Here is a 21,553-nt window from a genome sequence, read left to right on the forward strand (position 1 = left end):
AACATAAAGTGAGCTATTTACGTATACGCGACGCGTATAATATAGATTCGTTGCATTGAGCAATCGTGCATTCGTGCGAAAAGTGGACAAGCGTACTCTTCCTTTCTAGGGCTGTTTCATTTCGTAGAACAAAACGTTACCCGTGTGTTATACATAAGTAAACACGCTAGTAAAGTTCCTCGCCGCAACCGAGCTAACTCCAGAAGCCTGGCAAACCACCTAGGCTGAGAATGCGAAGTTGGATTTAAAATCGTCTTCCTCGAAAGCACGTCGAAAGTGTTTTGTCTGGTTCAATATCTTGAGCCATCACTAAAAGAAAAGTGTAGCAAGAGCCTTCAGTTTAAGGTTTTAAGAAAACGAAACTCTTGAGTTAGCAAATTACTCATGACTCTAAAAAAATGTCAGCTAGGTTCACTTTAGAGAAGAGAGGAGTGTTATTCAAAAACAGTGAGGCTGTTAAAATAATTGGCATTTGAATAATTTATCGGTCCAGTATCCGGTCTATCTTTTTCCTCTAGTCTAAGAAATTATAATAGCATTTGTGTTGCAGTCAAAACCGACTTTATGACCAAGTCAATAAAGTCCGGACATTAAACTCGTTCCGGTAAGGAATATGTTTACATTGGTTAACGTCAAAAATGGTTACGGTTCATTAAAATTTTTTACAGTATGTTGAACTTGCGCTATTTAAAGTAATGATACTCAATAAATAATGTGCTGTGCCTACATGTATACATATTTTACACTTTTAGACGTTTAGCGATAAAATTATTTTAATTTTGTAACTAAACGAAACGTAAGTCGTGTAACACGTAAACTTTAACTCCTCACGCGACATTTCAACTTTTGTGTCAAATTTCACGTCAAAAGTACGATTTTAGTCCTTATTTTAAAGATGAACCGTACTTTTAACATGACAGTTGACCCATAGAGTTAAAATGGCGCGTGAGGAGTCGTTTCGAGATACAGGCATATCATTATTTATTGATAACTACCTATTTGAGATTTTTAAAATAATAATGTCATTATTTCAATATTTTATTTGCACGTGACGTGGCTTTACATCACAGCCAGCGGGTATCGATTTAATGCGTTATCATATCACGGCCTTTGTATTTCTCCATTGCTTTCAATTACTAACTTTGTACACTTGGGTCATAAACAATTTTTTTCACACAAATATCCGCAACATAAATAATGATGATATCATAAGACTATTCTTTCATTCAATTTATTCTGCAGATCAATTATTTACTGATGATGTCTCATCTTTATTTCTTACTAGCGAGTAGCTCCCCGCCCCGGCTTCGCACGTGTGCAATGTATAGTACGCGACAGGTCGAGGTGGCGATTGGGGAGGCAACGCCCCGCACACCTGCACAGCCCGCGCGCTAACCGAGTGCGGGTAACGTGCGGGTGTGCGGGGCGTCCCGCCAAGTCACACCTCGATTGCCATCTCAACCTGTCGCGGACTATACCTACATACATACTAAGTCGGCTTGATTTCTTTCGACATCATCGACTGAACAATTTATCGTCATATTTCAACAAATGAACACAAAACAATATTAAAATGTATAAACCTTCCTCTTGAACCACTCTATCTATTAATGAAAACCACATTAAAATTCACTGCGTAGTTTAAAAGATCTAAGCTACATAGGCACAGACGAGAAGCGACTTTGTATAGTGCTTGACAGGTCGAGATGGCAAACGGGGTGGGGATGCCCAGCACACCCGCACAGCCGCACAGCCGCCGCGCCGGTGCGGGATTGCGCGGGTGACCCTCCACCTCATACCCCGATTGCCATCTCGAGCTATGTAGAGATTGCAAGCTGATTTTTACATTTGACTGAAGCTTTTAAATACATAGGGACATATAGAACTCAAGAGTCTAGACATTCATCAATAAAATAGAAAATACTAAGCGAGCAAGTAGCAAATTAAATCCGCAGCAAAGGTCACGTAGCGTGCAAGCTTTCAGAAAAGCGTCCGTAGAACGGGAATTCATATTGGGATATTCGAATAGGTATTTTAACTTTTTATTATACAAGTATAGATAGACTAGCTGATACCCGTTTTTAAGATCCCGTGGGTACTCTTTGTTTTTCCGGGATAAAAAGTAGCCGGTGTCACTCTCCAGGTCTTAAAACTATACCCATGCAAAAAATTACGTCCATACCAACAAACCAATAAACCAACAAACAAACACACTTTCGCATTTATAATAGGGGTAGTGATATGAGCCTCAATAGCTCAACCGGTATAGGAGTGGACTGAAACCGAAAGGTCGACGGTTCAAACCCCGCCCGTTGCACTATTGTCGTACCTACTCATAGCACAAGCCTGACGCTTAGTTGGAGAGGAAAGGGGAATATTAGTCATTTAACATGGCTAATATTCTTTATATAACAAAAAAAAAAAAAAAGTGATTAACTAGATATAAGTTAGTAGATAGGTAGACTCATCATGATGAACCCACGCACGGGTCTCCTCTCAGAATGAGAAGGGTTTAGGCCATAGTCCACCACGCTGACCTTGTGCGCATTGGCAGACTTTACACGCCTTTGAGAGCATTATGGAGAACTCTCAGGCACCGCTTTCTTCACGATGTTTTCCTTCGCCGTTAAAGCCTAGTGATATTTAATTGCGTAAAATGCACATAACACGGAATAGTTATAGGTGCGTTCCCGGGATCGAACCCTCAACCTCTCGAGTAGGAGGCGGACGTCTTAACCACTACGCCATCACTGCACTACTATTATTATTATTATTTACTAGCTGATCCTCGCGACTTCGTGCGCGTGGATATAGGTTTTTAAAAATCCCGTGGGAACACTGATGTCACTTTCCAGGTCATGCAACAATCACATCGATACGTTGCTCCATTGCGACGTGATTGAAGGACAAACCAACAAACCAATAAACAAACACACTTTCGCAGTTATAATATGGGTAGGTACATTTATAATAGACTAAGCAGCTTTCGCTGATACGTCTACATCATAAGTGCTTCGAGTTTTCCAAATGTTTGTCCAATTTATTCTTGATCTGGTTAACAGAGCTTAAGGTGACGCAGGACGCAGGACCGAAATTGACAGCGCACGTAGGTAACATGTTTGCTTTTCACTTGACATTGTATGAGAAAGTTGAGAGGCACGATGATTTTCACTTAAATCAAGCGCGCGAAAAGGGTTTAGGAAAAGTATTTTTGAGAAAAAACTGCTGAATTTATGTTTGCAAAGTAAAGTTATTTCAACTAATGAATAAATAAACAACGTCTAATGATAAATTGTTTTAGAAATTTCATATCCCTAATCTTATTTATTTACGCCCAAAGTTGTCATTAATTTAGTGTTAAAATAGGAATCTTTTGAGCCTCGTAACTTTTAAATCAATATTTTTTTCAATATTTTATATATCAATAAACCTAGATAATGACGAGATAAATCGATATAATTCTTAGTTTTGTGCGTACAATATCGAATATTGTTGTATTTTCCCTCCTACGTTTGTATGGAGAAAGCACCGAACTGAGCTACCTTAACATAAAGTTACATCCTTGGGCAATTTGTTCCACATATATATGAACAACTATGTTGGTCAGAAAGTACTATATCGTTACTTTGTGAATTTCTTTTCAATCTGACGAGTTGTATTGTAAGATATATGTCTAATAGATACCTACGTTCGTTGTATCGACTAACTATCGATAGTGTATCGATATCGATAGACATCGATGCGACAGACAGATAAACTGGGGCGACTTTTAGTTGATTGCTCTTGCTATGGACCGTTAGAAAACTTATGAAAATTTCGGGGAAACAATATTTGAGATCGTCTGCCACAAACTAGCCCCAAAAAGTGCGAGAATGACTCGCACAGGGAGGGTTCCGTACTATTGATAAAAAATAACACTTTTTAATTTTTTTTCGGTAATTGTTGTTATAGCGGCAATAGAAATACACATTCTGCGAAAATTTCAAGTCTCTACCTAATCAGTAGTTTACGTGATACAGTCCGCTGACAGACAGACGGACGGACGGACGGACAGCGGAGTCTTGGTAATAGGGTCCCGTTGGCACCCTTCGGGTAAGAAACCTGAACAAATACGGTAAAATTCAAGGAAACTTTATAGCAAACTAGCTTGTGCCCGCGACTTTCAAACCCCTATTTTACACCCTTAGGGGTGAAATTTTCAAAAATCCTTTTTTAAGCGGATGCCAACGTTATAATAGCTACCTACATGCCAAATTTCAGCCCGATCAGTCAGTCATTCAGTCAGTCAGTCTGGATCATATTTAGACTAATCAGTAATCTCACGTTTCTAGGCTCAGTGCTTCAGCTGTAGTAGGTACTTACCTACTATAGTTACGTTGATATTGTCAGTCAAATTTTTCTTTTACACTTAGCACTAATGGGCAGATTACACCTACCGAGTACAGTGGCGAGGCAGTGTCCTCGGCCGAGTACTCGGTTGGTATAAGCACTTTAACGAGTGCAATTTCGCCGCAATTTCTCAGCGACAGCACTGTCTCGGCCGAGTGACATTTTACTGTCTCGCTTCACTACTCGGTAGGTGTAATCTGCCCATTAGTGTGCCATTAGGTACTTATAGGTACGTTTAAGTATATGTAATAAATACTTAAGTAATCTACCCCATGCTGTAATTTTCAACAGATTAACAGGCTTTGCGTAAAGCGATGCTTAAATTGTTAGAAGCAGGCATCACCTACTTATCGGATCAAACAGTAGTTAAACAGCTTCGATTAACAGTTTAGCTACTTTGATAGGAATAATCCGAGAAAATCGGTTTATTTTATAGCATACGTAAGTAACCATGTTGTCCCTTGTATCTAAATCTATACTAATATTATAAAGAAGTTTGTAAGCTTATTGTAGGGGGTAATCTCTGGAAATACTAAACCAATTTTGAAAATTCTTTCACCAATGGAAAGCTAAACTATTCCTGAGTGACAAACGCTATATTTTATTTAAAAAAAAATAGAGATCCCTACGAAATCGTAATAAGCTACCCGTGCGAAGCCGGGGCGGGTCGCCAGTACAAACAGGCAGAGTAGATAGAGCCATGACAACTTAAACTCAGCTTTATATATGTAGTTATTGTAGATACTTTGAAATACAATTGAAATTGTTATATTTTATTGAAACAAAACACGAAGGACAGGCAATGAACCATAAGCTTAATTCGTTATAATCCGCTGAAACAGGTCGAATCTGTATGGTGCAACATGCAGCATGCGAAATGCACCACCCGCCCTCCCACTGCTAAACATGCAGGAAGAAGCAGCCACCGGGCAAGTACGAAGGACAGGAAGGACAATCACACTTTTGCGCGCCTGGGATAGCCGTGCGCTCAGTGCATGAACCTACCTATAACTTTGATTATTAACATATATTATATGTATATTGGAGGGTCGATATTGAAAGAGTTCTTACTGTCTATAGACTCCGTGAAAAGAAACGTATGAGTTTTACTCTACGGAAGGTAGCCATCTTTATTTTAGTTGTCAGAGTTGGACTTTGACACGCACGAATTTTGTTGTCGTTCACAATTTTCTCTCGCGTTAAATTAATTAAGTATCAGATTATAGCTTAGCTAATTATTATTCTTTGAGATAGGTAGGTAGTTTCTTAATCGTGATATTTAATTCGGTGATTGTGATATAGTTAGAACAGTAATTGTTCGATGCTAATGTACATTGTGTTAAATCGTAACATCTAGTGCCATCCGGTGACTTTGTCTGCAAAGCACAATTAATAATGTTCGCGTAGTTGTTTGACGAATATGGAGTACTAATTATTGGTGAATATTAGAGTAATTCGTGAGTTAACGTTTGGCTCAGTGGATAGATTATTATAAGGACATCCGTTAAGGTTATTTGTGCAGACGCTAGTGATTTAGAGTGTAATTGGAGATATACCGGCAGTTGAGATAGTGATTAGTTTGAAGTGATAGTTTAGTGTGATAGTAACTTGAAGTTAACTTTGATAGTAGGTACCCGCTTTAGAATCGTATAACCCGGTTGATAAAGAATCATTGATGACTCTCGTGTAATGTTGAAATGGATTAGACAATGAGTTGCCCATGAGATCGAATAGCTTACATTCTACCTGGTTTCTGTTGTGATCGCTTATTTGGGTGGATATAGTAGTCGTGGCGCGTGTGGCGCACGATGCTATGGTGTTCTGTATGCAGATGTGCACAGAGTGGAGAAGGTAGAGCTATTGCGATATTCTGAATTAGTAATGAGAAGTCAATTATAAGATCTGGTTTAGATCGTAAGAGAGTCGATGCAATGATCCTTTTAAGAGCGTTCATGAAGTTGTGATTGATTACCTTGAGATGATTAGATAACGGAGTAGGTCGTGACTTGATTGAGAGGTTGCAATAGCAATTGCGCCCTAATCACACGATGTAGTGTTTAGCTTAGGTTAGCTAGTTTAGAGTGAGGTGAGGGGTCGCTGTGAGGGGTGGTTGGAGGCGACCATAGGTAGGGTTAGGTTAGGGTGATCTGGTTGTGTTACGTTGATGGTTTCCATGTGCGATACGTTACTGAGAACTATTTGTAAAGAACATGGATTAAAGTACCTACTTATTAATTACTACCTTCTGATGTCGGCTAAAGATGAATAATAATTATCAGCCATCCTCCTGTTCTCCGACATCAGAAGTGGGATACACGATTTATGCCCACATTTTCGAAAATCATTGCAACACTAGCTTTGTTTAAAAAAAAAAAAAAAAGTTACAAGATTTTTTTTTTTTTTTTTTATTTATTTGTGCAAGACATGTTTTCAATTTTAATACCCACACGTGGTCTTTCTTGAAAAGCTTGATTTACTTTTGTGTGTTTTGAATAAAAAGAGAAAGAAAGAAGGATTATTTTGTGTAGAGATGCGCTAAGGAGTGGTGAAAGTGGCCGTGATTTAATGGAGTTAAACTCAAAACTCGAATCATTTATTCAAAATAGTTAAGTTTAGTTAATTTACAATTTTGACTGTCAGTTGTTGGAGTTATGTGGTATGGTGGTGATGGTGAATTGCGTAAGCTTGGAGCTAAGGCTACGAGGGTTCCAAACTACTTGGTTTCCTTACTAAATGGTTATAGCATTGGGAGTGTGATGTCCCAGCACGGTTGTTATCTAATTTAATAGCTAGTGGTCTGATGTTTTCAGCTGCTGAGATTGACTATCTAGACACTCTCAGATCATGATGCTACTTGGGCATTGGCAGTAAGGGTTGAAAAAAAAGTGCGATATAGGTCTGCATGGTCTTAATATGGGAGGGACTACAACGGGGATAATACGAAATAATTTTATTCATGAAATTTATCTTGTCCCTTACATTTTCGAATATTCGGAAAGCGTCGGCGAGGCATTTGATTCCTTTCATGATGTTGTATAACTTTTCTATGTGCTGTGTTTACCCTTTAAGAAGGTGAAAATGGATAATTGTAATAATAAAACGGTATGGTTGACTGAAGGGATTTTTGGTATAATAGAGTCACCGAGTGACACTGAAGCTGGGCTAAGATGAGATGAGGACTGGCTCTGTAGAGGAGTGCGCTATTCGCCTATGCAGTGTATTTGCAGACATAGTGAATCAGTAGTTTGAATGAGGGGTTTTAGGGGTTGCTAGGCAACTTAAACATTTCTATAGTTACCATTCCTGTAGCCCGTGTTCAAAAAAAAGGCGATTGATGTGGCACCGTACTATAACATTGGTGCCAATATTAGCGGGAATGATTGGAAAGGTAATGGTGAAACGTCTCAAAAAAAAAAAATTCGATGCCAATGGTGTGCTCGTGGATGAACGATTTGGTTTTTGCAATGACAGCTCCACTGTTGAGGATTGTTTCTGTTTAAGTGGAATAGATAATGATAGCCTGAATGACAGGGTACCTATTGCTATTATTTTTCAGGATGTGACTAAGGCTTTTGACTTTGTGAATGATAAAATATTATTGGATAAATTAGATGGATATGGTGTTGAAAGAAGAGCTTATGAATGGATAGAGTCGTATTTGAATGGACCGAAAATGTGCGCTGGGATTGCTAGAATGAAAAATAATACCAAAGGGTGTACGGATCTCCACTGGAATGTGATAAGCGGGGGGTACCTCAGACTGTATGGTATGTGTGGTGTATTAGAATCCTTCCGTTTGAACTTTCATTGAAAATTACGTTCATTTTAGATTTATATTTTTAACGTAACATCCCTAGTTTTGATAGGGAAAAATGGTGATGAAAAATATGTTTCGTATTTTTTTCTTTGAAATACTTACTAGAGATATTACAATAAAATATGTCTAAAGTGGACGCAATTTTATTGTTTAGGACTTGGCTGAGCCACATTTGTTAAAAAAGCACTGACTCTTTCAGTTTTCTTTCACAATCGCTGCAAATGTTAGAATGTGCGAGAGAGAAGGAAACTTAAATAACCACGATAGATTAGCCCCAGAATTTAGTAGGCATCTATCTCCATACAATTTGGTACAGTACGCGGCAGAAAGCAATGTACATCGACCTTTAGAAGGAGATAGCAGATTTGTAGAGCATTGTCTCTGTCGTTGAGACCGACAAAACGTCATATAGGTATGAGTGATAGAGACAACGCTCTACAAAGCCGTAATGTCATTCTAAAGGCCGATGTACATTACTTTCTGCCGCGTACTGTACTGTACAGGAATTGTTACCCGGCACTAAATAGGTAAGTATCTTCCCGATATCCAGAATGTATGAAAATAAAATAATATTGTAACGTCTTTCAGAATATGCGAATACGACAACTTAATTAAGGGCCACTTTATGGTTTAACATTATGATATCTTGTCTTGTCAATGAAATATAACCTTTATTCTAGATCAAAATAGTTACCTATTTTAAACTTAGTGTTTACTCTATGTGATGTTTCATTTCATAATAAGTTTTTATATAAGTATGTGTAGGCGCCCTAAGTCCTACAGGAACAACAGGACAGAACATAGCAAAACAAACTCCATTCAAACAGAAATATTCCATACACCATTTACCCGGTCCCACTGTTTCCTTGTTCCCCAGTTATGCGCACGGCAAACAAACTGATAAACTAGAACAATTTACAGACATTGGAATATGGCACTTGTTGTTAAAGCGATAAGGTTGTGAGTTAAGTGATATAATAGTTAAGCTATAGTTGAACTATGTTGACTGTACGATAATATAGGCAGAGCTTGTTCTGAATACACGCATTTCATTTCGGAAGCCATGTTTACTTTTTAGGTACCTACCTGAAATGACTGAGGAAAAGGAGGTGATAGGGATGATTACTAATTACTTAATTAGTTATAACAAAAGGATGATTATTAATGCAATAATCCTGGAGAAGTCTATTTTAATTCTACAGAATTAGATCTATTTTAGAATCCGTAGAATTAAAATAGACCACATCCAAAACACACATCTTGTATAGTCCATAAAAAATGGCTCCTCAAGCGCCATTTTAACTCTATGGGTCAACTGTCAGGTCAAAAGTACGATTTACCTTTAAAATAAGGACTAAAATCGTACCTTGGACATGAAATTTGGCACAAAAAATTAAATGGTAATTCAAGGCGGAAAAAGTCGCGAGCGTTAAAAACGTAGTGCTATCCATTTGCTTATAGCTAATTACTTTTTGCAATAGATACTACCAATAGATAGAACAATATAAACTACTAGCTGATGCCCGCGACTTCGTTCGCGTGGATATAGTTTTTTTTCAATCCCGTAGGAATTTTCCGGGATAAAAGTAGTCTATGTTTTAATCCACGGTATAATCTATCTTCATTCCAAATTTCAGCCAAATCCGTCCAGTAGTTTTTGCGTGAAAGAGTTACTTTCGCCTTTATTATATTAGTTTTATTACTTTAGGCGAGACCAATAATTAATCTATGCTTTAGTAGTTACTAGTTAGGTACTCGTCTGAGTAAATAAAAAGTTCCTACTGGACACGTCTTGATGGAAACATGACGGCATTTGAGATGACTTTGCAAAGAGTGATTTTATTGATGCTACTTCTTACGCTAGAAAATATCACAACTAATTCTTTAAAAGCTTTAAACTTAACCATGAAATGCGTTCCCTACTTCCAGCTTTATGATACAATCACATCCAGTGGCTGTATATCCCTCGTACTTATCATAAGTCAAGAGTGCCAGACGTCCGCGCCTATAAAATAAGGCTTCGCAGATTGAGGGTCGTCGACTCGTCGCAATCGATAGCGCAGGGGTTGGAATCATTGGGATTTAGCATTCGGTCGGCTTGCTTTACGAGAGGGGGAGCTATGTGGGGTTGATATCATTAGTTGACTTTTTAATTTTTAGCTGTAAATGAAATGAAATTTATTTTAGCGTTTAAACTATCGTGAGTATTTCCATTATTACATATCTCACACCCGGCTTTACTCACGTGTTTAGTCGACGTTAGCCCGACTAGTTTCGAACCCTTCCGGTATCCGAGAGGAGTAAAAGAATGGCAAGAAACTCCGCGACAGGTTGAGATAGCAAGCGGGGTATGAGGCGGGGGGACGCCCTGCACACCCACACATCACCCGCACCGAGAAGCGTGGAGGCTGTGCGGGTGTGCGGGGCGTTGCCTCCCCGATTGCGATCTCGACATGTCGCGTACTAAAATTCCAACAAGTTTGAACGGTGGATCTACGACCCTACGACCTTTTTACTCCTCTCAAAAGAAATGCAATATAAATCGTCTTATGAACTCCTGTCTAGCTCTAGGTCCTATCGTAGCTATTGCTTCACTGAGACGGCGGCGACCTAGACCTTTAAACCTGAGAATCCGTTTTGTATGTAGACGTCTGACACTTTGACATTCAATAACTTCTAGATTTTTCCCGTAGTTTGGATCGTCGCGTGCTGCGTCACTGAGCGATATAAAAATAATATTTCGTGGGAAACCTTCAATGGATTAAAAATTATTAGTATCAAATGAGCTTCATTCAGTGATGATCACAGAGTTAGCGAATAACCCCTCAAATAAATATGTACTGAACACTATACCCGCTGTACCTGCCTATACAGATTCGCTAACACTGAATGATAGCCACCGAGCTCATTTGACATTTATTTTTAATCCATTGAAGGTTCTTCGAAAAATTACATTAATTTCACTACATGAAGCAGCAATATAGAAAGTTTTTTTTATTTTATTTACATAGGTTATGTAAATAAAATAAATAAATAAAATTTTTTATTCGAATAAACTTTTACAAGTACTTACGAATAGTCGGATGCATCTACCACTGGTTCGGAATGCCTTTCCTACCGAGAAGAACCAGCAAGAAACTCGGCGGTTGCTCTTTTCAAATATTTGATATAGGTACAAGATTATGCCATGTATAAAATAGTATTTGCAGTCTTGTGCGTTGCTGGAACGAGCTGCAGGTCAAATCCACCATGTATGTCAAATGTGCTTGGTGGCTAATGGCTATCATTCAGAGGACACCGGGAGCGAATCACTCCGCAGAGCGAAATAATGATTTCAGAATAAGTATTACTGTACGTGGATTTAAGTTTTCAAAACCCTGTGAGAACTGTTTGAGTTTTCGGGAGCAAAAGTAGCCTATGTCCTTCCCTGGGATGCAATCTATATCTGTAACTTTCGTAAAAACCGATGGGCCGTAAAAAGCTAACAGACAGACACATCTGGCATTTATAATATTAGTAACTAACTATGGATTATCATAATTTCATAATCCTTCTGATTACGGAATTATACGCACAGTTTCAGCAAGAGTTCCGTGAATTCAGTCAATAAACACAATTGCAAGATGTTGATATAGCGAATGATAAAAACATTACCTACCTCATTTTCATAGAAACAATGCCATCGCTAAGTAAACAAATCGTCGATAGCTAGTGTATGCTAATTTCGCTCAGGCAGACATGAGGCAGCGTGGCCGAGCGGTCTAAGGCGCTGGTTTTAGGCACCAGTCCGAAAGGGCGTGGGTTCGAATCCCACCGCTGTCAAAATACCGTTTTATTTTTTTATATCATTTTTATAAGAATTTATTCTTTATCATTCAAATTTGCTTTATTATGCCATTCTCTTTTGTTTTGATGTATTTAAATTTAAAAAGCTAGATATGATGCCTAGTATACGTAATAGTTTTCTGTGTTACTTAATCAGTAGGTACCTGCTTATCAGTAATTTATCTAGTAAGTGTGGGTATTTTAATTTTTAATACAAAAGTACGGTCACAGTGAGACAATATTAAAAAACCACAACTAGCTTAGGCCCGCGACTTCATCCGCGTGGACTACACAATTTCGAATCCCTATTTTACCCCCTTAGGGGTTGAATTTTCAAAAATCCTCTCTTGGATGTCTACGTCAAAATAGCTATCTGTATGCCAAATTTCAGCCCGATCCGTCCAGTAGTTTGAGCTGTGCGTTGATAGATCAGTCAGTCAGTCACTACTAGATAATAAACCGATCACACACACTTTGTATGCTCTACAGTCTAGACGGTCTGAGACCTAGACCTAAAATAAGAATAGCTAGCGCATCCAAAAGCGTGAAAATTAGCAGTAGGTACAATACACTTGAAATGCATTCTTTTATGACTTTGATAGCAAGTGAAGCAACCGTACTGAATCTAATGAATGAAACACATTGGCTTATGTACGTTTATCCTTATCGCACATAGGTACCTATGTAATTTGGTTTGTCTGTTTACTTAGTATGCATACCTAGATATAAATGTGTAATGATAAAGTCCAAGTGGCTTATGGCCGATTCTGACGCTACTTTCGGTGTTCGAAAGAGCTTATGCTCGCGACTTCGTCCGCGTGGAATACACTTTCAAACCCCTATTTCACCCCCTTAGGGGTTTATTTTCAAAAATCCTTTCTTAGCGGATGCCTACGTCATCATGACGTCCAGCAGTTTCGAGCTGTGCGTTGATCAGTTGTGTGCTGATGTGAGTCAGTCAGTCAATCCTTTTATATATTTACATACTGTCTAGTCTATTATAAATGCGAAAGAGTGTTTGTTTGTTGGTTTAATGGTTTGTCCTTCAATCACGTCGCAACCGAGCAACGGATCGGCGCGGTGTAATTTCTTGCATGGATATAGTTAAAGATCTGGAAAGTGACATAGGCTAGGTTCGAACTAAAGAGTTCCCACGGGATTTTTGGGTTCATACAGCATATCCAGAAAAAGCAGAATAAGCTGAAAATCACCCACGCTCCTTATCTAAAGCCAGCTCTACACTGCGACTCGAACGTCGCGAAACAATAAGACATTTTATTGGACGATTTCACAGCTTCGCGGTTGAGCTTCACGGCACGCGCATTTCACGTACGATGTCAGTTTTATTTTCCGCAACAAAGTGACCGCAAACTAGAAAAGATCCCCGCGCGAATCGATCGTAGTTCACGGCTGCGTCACACGCGAGTTTATAGCGGGCATAATAATGAATTTATTACCCTAACCCCCCGTTCCCACTTGTCGTTTGTCGCTTGATAATCCAGTGGCTGTACATTTTGACACAAAATCGTTCCCCGCTTCATATACAATGCTCTGCCACTGCAACATCCGATAAAAATCCGTGTCCGATAAACGACAAGTGGGAACGGGATGTAACAGCTACATAATATGTTACATATTACGAATCATCCCTTGAACGCATACGTAACGTCATTCTGCATCATTGCTAAGCCGCTACCCGCTAGGGAGCGAACTTCGAGGAAGCATAGCTAACCGTATTAACTGTAATGCCCACGTCATGCTCCAAATATTCGCACAATTTCCACGGAAGCATCGTTTTGGCTTCGTTAAACTGTCATACTCATCATATTAACACAATGGTCATTTTGTAATTTTAGTCGTCACGTAGCTCAACTTACAACTTTTTTTAAAAAGAATATTAAGCGAAAAGCTTGTGCTAAGAGTAGGTATGACAATAGTGCAACGAGCGGGGTTTGAACCGGCAATCTTTCGGATCTCAGTCCGCTCTTTAACCATTGAGCTATTGAGGCTCACATTGAATGACAAACGTTGAGCGTTGGGACCTCAAGGAGCTGGAATGGCAATCTACGTCGCAAAACGCAACTTAGGAGACCCTCCACCCCTCCCATCAGATAGACGTCACGACTATCTGATGGGACTTTAATAGACGACGTCTATTAAAGTTTTAAAAAACCGGCCAAGTGCGAGTCGGACTCGCGCACGAAGTGTTCCGTACCTTTATATCTATAAAAACGGCAAAAAAATCACGTTTTCATGGAGCCCTGTTAAATATTTATTTTATTCTGTTTTTTAGTATTTATTGTTATAGCGGCAACAAAAAAAGACAATTTCAACTGTCTTTAGTATCACGGTTTATGAGATACAGCCTGGTGATAGATGGACAGACGGACGGACAGCGGAGTCTTAGTAATAGGGTCCCGTTTTACCCTTTGGGTACGGAATCCTATAAAGGACGACGACTAATATATACACGCATGAATCAACGACAATGGCTAGAAAGTTACGAGCATTTTCTTGTGGGTATCAGCCAAAAAATAGTTGCTAGATTAGCCAAAGCACGTCACCAAGGTTGCAATTTTATCGTTTACATAATAAATCGACGTACACTAAAGTTACAAAAAAATCTACAATAATGCATAAGAAAACTAATCAGTCGTTCTAAAATTTTATATATATGAATTTATTTAGCCAGGAATGCATGAATGAACTCATTATGCTAACATTGCTAACAGCAAATGAAGCTAGCGGCAAATTAGTGCTTATCATGGATGTAATCAATCTACAGGAAATGTTAAGGCGGGCTCGGGGCCTAGAAGCTCATTAGCCGTCATTTTCGCATGATTGATGGACATTGCAGTGATGCACGGCTTCCTCCAGACCTTTGGCTTCAGATAAGCGGTCATTGACATATCAAGGGTAATTTTATAATTATGTTTATCTCTGTTCAAGCTACAGAGGGTTGGTACTTTTTCTCGCTAAAAACATAGGTTGATTGCTTTCCAGGTCTTCAACTATATCCATATAAAACAATCAGGTCAATCCGTTGCTGCACTGCAGCGTGATTGAAGGATAAACCAACAAACAAATACATTTATAATATTATAGGTAGTGATAGTAATCTCAATTTCATAATAGATAAAGACTCTTTTACCTAATAATGGGTAAATAGCTGGAAAGAGACACATTGAGAGTAAGGCTGAGATCTATAGAGCGCACTTTGACTTTGCACAGACTTAAGACAGAGAAACTATAAAGATATATAACGATAAAGACTATTTTCTGCACCATACTGTACCATAATAATAATGGCAAACTTTAGCACTTAAACACACTTTAACTTTGTGTTTTAAAGATAGTAGATTTCACCCATAACGGTGCCCGGGATCGAACCGCCGATATCCCAAAAAGCAGGCGGATGTCTTAACCACTAGGCCATCACTGCTATGTGGATCGACATACCATATAGTAATAGTGAGAGAATTTGCATGAACCAACCTAAAACAAAAGTAAGTGCCTCAGTCTGAGGATGTTTGCGCTTCTAGCACTGTTTTTAACCCCGTAAGGGCTCTTCACACACTTAAACACTCGGAACTGTCTGTCAACACTTTAACCCTTCACATCTATACAGATCCTAAGGATCTATACACAGCGTATTTTAACTTTGCTCAGACTTAAAACAGATAAAACAAGACGGTTTTATCTGTGTATCTGTAAGACAGACCAGACTAGAAATTTCGAAAACTGCCAGGAGTTTCCTGGAATCCCGGGATCTTTCACTAATAAGACCACAGCACTTACCACTGTGCCAGGGAGGTCGTCAAATCCAATTACGTCCATACAAACAACAATCATTACCGAAAATGGTTTACTAACCAAATCATTAAGATAAAACCAAACCAGTCCTTGATCTAAGACCTACATCTCTTACCAACGTCTAGTGGCTGTATGATTTTTACATAAATTGTGATTTATCTTTGATATGGCAATAGAAGTGAATGTTTCTTTTTTTTAAATTCAGATACATGTTACCTCTTGACTGCAATCTCACCTAGTAGTAAGTGATGATGCAGTCTAAGATGGTAGCGGGCTAACATGGAATGTTATGACATTTCTTATGAAAGCAACTTTCATTTTCTCATACTAATTAAGAGGAATGTGTGTATTCATGCTCCATTCATACAATTTTGATATAACTATGTCTAATTGTATGTCTATTACATAATCGTCCCATACTCGAATGTAAACATTGCTAACTAATTAATGTGTAATGTAGTCAATATAATTAACTTAATGCAATCTTTCTGATTCACTGTTAATTACTACTAGAGGCCTTGTTGTTATCTATTGCAGTGCTAAGTAAGTAATACATACTTACATTAAGGAGTAGTACTTAGTCTACATCATTATAAATAGGTAAATTTTATAAGTTTAAATGTAAAAGATAATCTCCATAACTAATGATCTTATTCTGAAAATTCTTTCAGTGATAGATAGCTACAACCGTCAATATAAATGACAAGGTATGGTCAAGCGAACAAAATATTTCACAGTTTTGGAACCAAATAAATCAGCACAACCTCTTAGATACTAATGAACGACCTGTTTGAAATTCAGACGTCACTGAGGTTGCATTGGTGTTAAAGCACCACTGAGTCTGTACCATTTTGTTTGTTCAATAGTCCTGTCCATACAAAGAAATATATAAGTTAATGGCTACAACATTAAGGGCCTGTTTCCGAAATCGGAAGTACTAGCGCTAAGTAGAAACAATTTATGCACTCTAGTGCAGGCATTAACGGGGCATTGTGGTTTGAACTGACACATGTACAACCTCAAGCTCCAAGATATGGTATGGTATGATATGAAGCTACAATATCAATTGCCATCGTCAAATCCATTAAAACACTTTCTGACCAACAGAGTCGTTCACAAATGGAGTAAATTGCCTAAGGATGTGGTTAAGTCAAGTTCTGTTAACCAGTACAAGAATAGATTGGACAAACATTTGGAAAACTCGAAGCACTTCTGATATAGTTATTCGATAGTAGATCAGCGAAAGCTGCTTAGTCTATTAAAAATAATAATAATAATGGTAAGTATAGGCTCTGTCAAGAGGATGCGGAAACCCTCCTACATATTATCAGTCAATGTCAGGCGCTAATGCATAAACATAGTCTTCACCTAGGGAAACACATACGTGCAGTGTTTGCTTATTTATACTACAGGTGAAAACAATTTAAAAAAACCGGCCAAGTGCGAATCAGACTCGCGCACTGAGGGTTCCGTACTACAATCGTATTTTATTGAAATTTTGCACGATAAATCAAAAACTACTTACTAGATCTCGTTCAAAGCAATTTTCGCTGGAAGTTTGCATGGTAATGTACATCCTATATTTTTTTAGTTTTACTACAAATATTTATACTACAATCAAAATTTTGAAACCTAAGCCAAGATAACCTTAAATTATAGTCATGGTATTTTCCACAAATTTTTAAGAGTTATATTTGAATGAATAATCGATATTTTGCAATGTTGGCTGAAAGTCCGGATCCCAGAGCCCGCCATCAAAATCGAACAAATTTTGGTTTAAATGTTAATTTATCAAAAAAAAATTAAGCACCGAATTTGCTTGTAAATTTGCTTTTTGGGCAAAGTATCATTGAGTGGCAAAATTGGCTAGTTTGCTGGTAACTATACCATTGTCTTATTTAGGAAGGTGGAATAAGCCCATAAGCCTCCACTATTCATCCATCTGTTTGTCTGTCAGTGGACTGTATCTCATGAACCATAATAGGCAGAGAGTGAGCAAGTCTGACTCACACTTAACCATGTATTGCTAAGTTCTTAACTTGCCCATAGATTACAGATATAGATTGATTATTAGTTTCAGCTGTACAATGTACCTACAATCAATGACCTATCGCTCTATAGTCAAATATCTACATAATTGACACCTATAGCCCACACAGCTCATAATAATTCACCTAATGTATTTTGATTTCAAAAAATTAAGCTCCATGTACTTACATTATTCATAAAGTAGAATAATTATGAATTCATTATTGTCACCAAAGGTTCTAAATATGGCATAGCTTATAGAGATGTCTGCAAGATATGCTACTTATTATGATAAGCAGGAAATTCATTAATATTCAATTAAAAACATTGTGGAAGGCTCATGAATAAAATAATAGTCAGATGATTATTTATCAAATAAAGCATCACCAGACGATTTAAGATAGATGTATATTTGTTATATAAGCACATTTTCTCTAAATCATTTGTGTTAATTAATCGTAATTTATTAAATATCATCGTAGGTACCCGCCGGTCCCAGCACCGCATAGTATTGTTTGTAAAACAAAAACAATAAATCAAAGTTTACGAGGATGAGTCATAATTCATTCACACATGCTGAAGGCAGATGTGAACTTAGCAGCTAGCCTACGAATCGAAGTACGTAAAAATACAATTTCAAAATTATCGGAACTAGCGTTCGCTTCTATATGCGAGTTCCAATTTATTAATATAAATTCAACTTACTTTTTTCTGAAACTCGAACAAGTGCAGCTTTGACAAGTGCAACGATCCCTCGCCTCGGTTAACAAAAAAAGAAAAACCTGCAATAAATCCTGCACTGCACCACTCTAATCACATCACATCACACCCACGATTATCAACTTTCACGTCCATTTTGCGCGATATTAGAATTAAATATTAACATTTGTAATCACATGTTAAGTAGACCAATGAGCCCAACAATTGAGTATTATACGTAAATCTCTATTTGAAAAATAAATAGTTTCATTCTAAACGGCGCGGCGATAACATAGGCACCTTGCATCACTCGCAACGAGAGTATATTATCTTTTTTACTACTAAAGTGAAGGCAGAATTCCAGAATTCAATTTATTGAATTGAAAAACAGATTAAATAAACACCAACAACAGAAGAATACAGACGTGAGACGGCAGACAAACATGAAAATGAAGCGGCAAGTGTTACTATGTCATAATCTCATTCTCCTTTACATTACACTTTCCATGACTTTCCACCTATCGCTATGCTTTCCACTAACCGAATCTTGATGACATTTAAAATAAAAGTTATTCTAATTTTGATTGTTCAAAACTTGAAATTTATAACAATTTTTATTTCATATACCTAGTTAGCTACTTATATTAAAAAATTTATGATTTTGCGGATAAACAAAACAAAATACGGAACAAAAAAAACCAAAAACTGGAAATAATATTATTGTGACAACACTGATATTATTTGATTTCTTCCCAAAATGCTTATTATTAAAATTAGCTTCTGTTATCTGAAAAAGTTCTCATAATATTTATGAATTTTTAAGCTAAAAAGAAACGATCTTTCTTTACGATGGAGGTACAAATACGTACCATTTTTTGACCGACTTCCAAAAAGAAGGTGGTTTTCTAGGCCCATTTTTAATGAACTATCGAACGCAGCTAAAAGGTGTCAACGTGGTGTCAACTGTCAATGTTTATGTTTGTCAAACTAATATTTGACATTCTTAGAGAACAATCAGTTTCACGGTAAATCAATAACATTAAAATAACTGGACATAAATATTTAAGCAGTTTTAAGTATGAAATAGGTATCAAGTTCATTTTACTGATATCATCTGATATCTGATTGACGAAATTAATTTATTTTAGACCACAATAAAAATAATCTATATTAAATTATTTTCTAAAACAAAATATTCTTATGAAGTTTCAGATTTCATCGTGGAACGGAACACAGTCCCTTCAAAAATGGCTTCGTTGGTAAATGTTTTGCTGCGAAAATCTCCAAATTTCGGGTCTTCCAAGACCCTATTATTTAATTTACCAGCAATTAATAATGTGAAGTGAGTGCTGTTTTTCTCAAAGATATATAATTTGTGTAGTTTGTTGATTAAACCATTCCTTAAAATTATGTAACATTTTAAGGTTATTATGCGCAATTTCATATTTTTGTTGGTTTTCCTTATTTAATTTTAAAACTGTAAGTATTGTAGTAGGTCGATATTTCCTTAGGAAAGTGTATGAAATAGCTTAAGAACATGATCTAATCCATAATTTACTTATGTATTGAATAAAGTTCGTAATTCGTAGTTCTAAACGCAATGCCCATCGATGGATGCCCGACACGGACTTTGTGAAACAATTCGAGGGGGCTGTCATGTTTCCGGAAGGTGTAACTGCCTTAATGAAGCACCCACCATATAACAGTAAGTAAATAAAATTATTTTTTTAGGGTTTCTGTGTGAGAAAATTTTTCAATAACATTGTGTGAAAAGACTAACTACATGCTATACTTACTTAAGCCAGGCGGACACTTAAGGGTGGGAAAGATGGGGCCCTAAGCTTCTGGTCAAAGGGCCTCCAAATTTTATGAAATCCTTTTTTAAAATACCAAATAACTATGGTAAATTAGAGCAAGTTTAGAGTTGAAGTAAAATTTTCTTTTATTTTATTGTTGAATAATAATTATTATGAATAATAAGAACCCTAAATATTATATAGAAAATGCTGCTTCATTTAGGGATGACTCGCTGGGCCTCCAATGAGTTTAGTCTGCCGCTGACCTAAGAAATAAAATAAAAATACCTGCTTATCCAAGCTGTAAATAAAATTGTAATAAGGCAGTGATTGATATGATGTATTGAAAAAGTTTTGAAATCTATCCATCAAGCTGTTTCTTTGGCCCTCAGGCATAGTGGCGCCAGGTGAAAAGCATGTCCGTAACATGATCATCAACTTTGGGCCTCAGCATCCTGCCGCTCACGGTGTGCTCCGACTTGTGCTTGAACTGGATGGTGAGGTAATGTTCAATATTTTATTTGACATATATAAATGTATTGTAGGAAAATAAAATCTCCCCAATAAAACATCATCAGTTACGTTATTTCATTTAATATATTCAACCAGTACATTCTCTTTGTATTCTACTCTATTCATACTATTTACATTACCTAAGTATATAGATTGATTGGTGAAAAGGTGATTGACTGACTGACTGATCTATCAACACACAGCTCAAATTACTGGATGGATCAGGCTGAAACTTGGCATGCAGATAGCTATTATGATGTGTACATCTGCTAAGAAAGGATTTTTGAAAATTCCACCCCTAAAGGTGTGAAATAGGGGTTTGAAATTTTTGTAGTCCATGTGGACGAAGTCCTGAGCATAAGCTAGTATTCTTTAAATTTCTGAATATTCAAATTGTCCATTTTATTGAAGTACACTTTTTGAGGCCCGCTTTCAAAAAATTATTATTATTATTATTATTGTTAATGGACTAAGCAGCTGATGCGTCTATATCAGAAGTGCTTTGAGTTTTCCAAATGTTTGTCTAATCTATTCTTGAACTTAACAGATCTTGCATAACCACATACTTGGGCAATTTATTCCATTATACATTTCTGAACAACTCTGCTGGTCAGAAATGTATAAATTCAGTGAAATATTTTGTGTGCAGATACTGTGTTTGTTTTTTTTTTGC

General features: G+C 37.3%; 2 protein-coding genes and 1 non-coding gene across 6 annotated transcripts in view; 2 read left to right on the forward strand and 1 right to left on the reverse strand.

Annotated features, from left to right (window-relative positions):
• The window catches only part of LOC117985479 (ankyrin repeat domain-containing protein 50), a 76,672-nt gene extending 57,659 nt beyond the window's left edge, over positions 1-19,013 (reverse strand). The window contains exon 1 of one of the 2 annotated variants that reach the window (XM_069500685.1): positions 18,578-19,013. The gene's annotated coding sequence lies outside the window, so the exon portion shown is untranslated. The remainder of the gene's footprint in view (positions 1-18,577) is intronic. The other variant, XM_034972210.2, reaches the window with a different exon arrangement.
• ND-49 (NADH dehydrogenase (ubiquinone) 49 kDa subunit) overlaps positions 1-21,553 on the forward strand; it is a 76,248-nt gene that overhangs the window by 47,727 nt on the left and 6,968 nt on the right. For 2 of the 3 annotated variants that reach the window (XR_011237099.1, XM_034972213.2), the window contains exons 1-3: positions 19,778-19,913; positions 20,161-20,276; positions 20,760-20,869. Coding sequence is in view for 2 of the 3 variants with exons in the window: in XM_034972213.2 (XP_034828104.1) it covers positions 19,819-19,913; positions 20,161-20,276; positions 20,760-20,869 (321 nt within the window). In the remaining variant the exon portion in view is untranslated. Of the gene's footprint in view, positions 1-19,777; positions 19,914-20,160; positions 20,277-20,759; positions 20,870-21,553 lie in introns of those variants that run through there. The other variant, XM_069500722.1, reaches the window with a different exon arrangement.
• On the forward strand, positions 11,949-12,028 carry TRNAL-UAG (transfer RNA leucine (anticodon UAG)). The gene has a single exon. It is a non-coding gene; the product is annotated as a tRNA-Leu (tRNA).

Source organism: Maniola hyperantus, chromosome 9, assembly GCF_902806685.2.
Source record: "Maniola hyperantus chromosome 9, iAphHyp1.2, whole genome shotgun sequence".
NCBI lineage: Eukaryota > Metazoa > Arthropoda > Insecta > Lepidoptera > Nymphalidae > Maniola > Maniola hyperantus.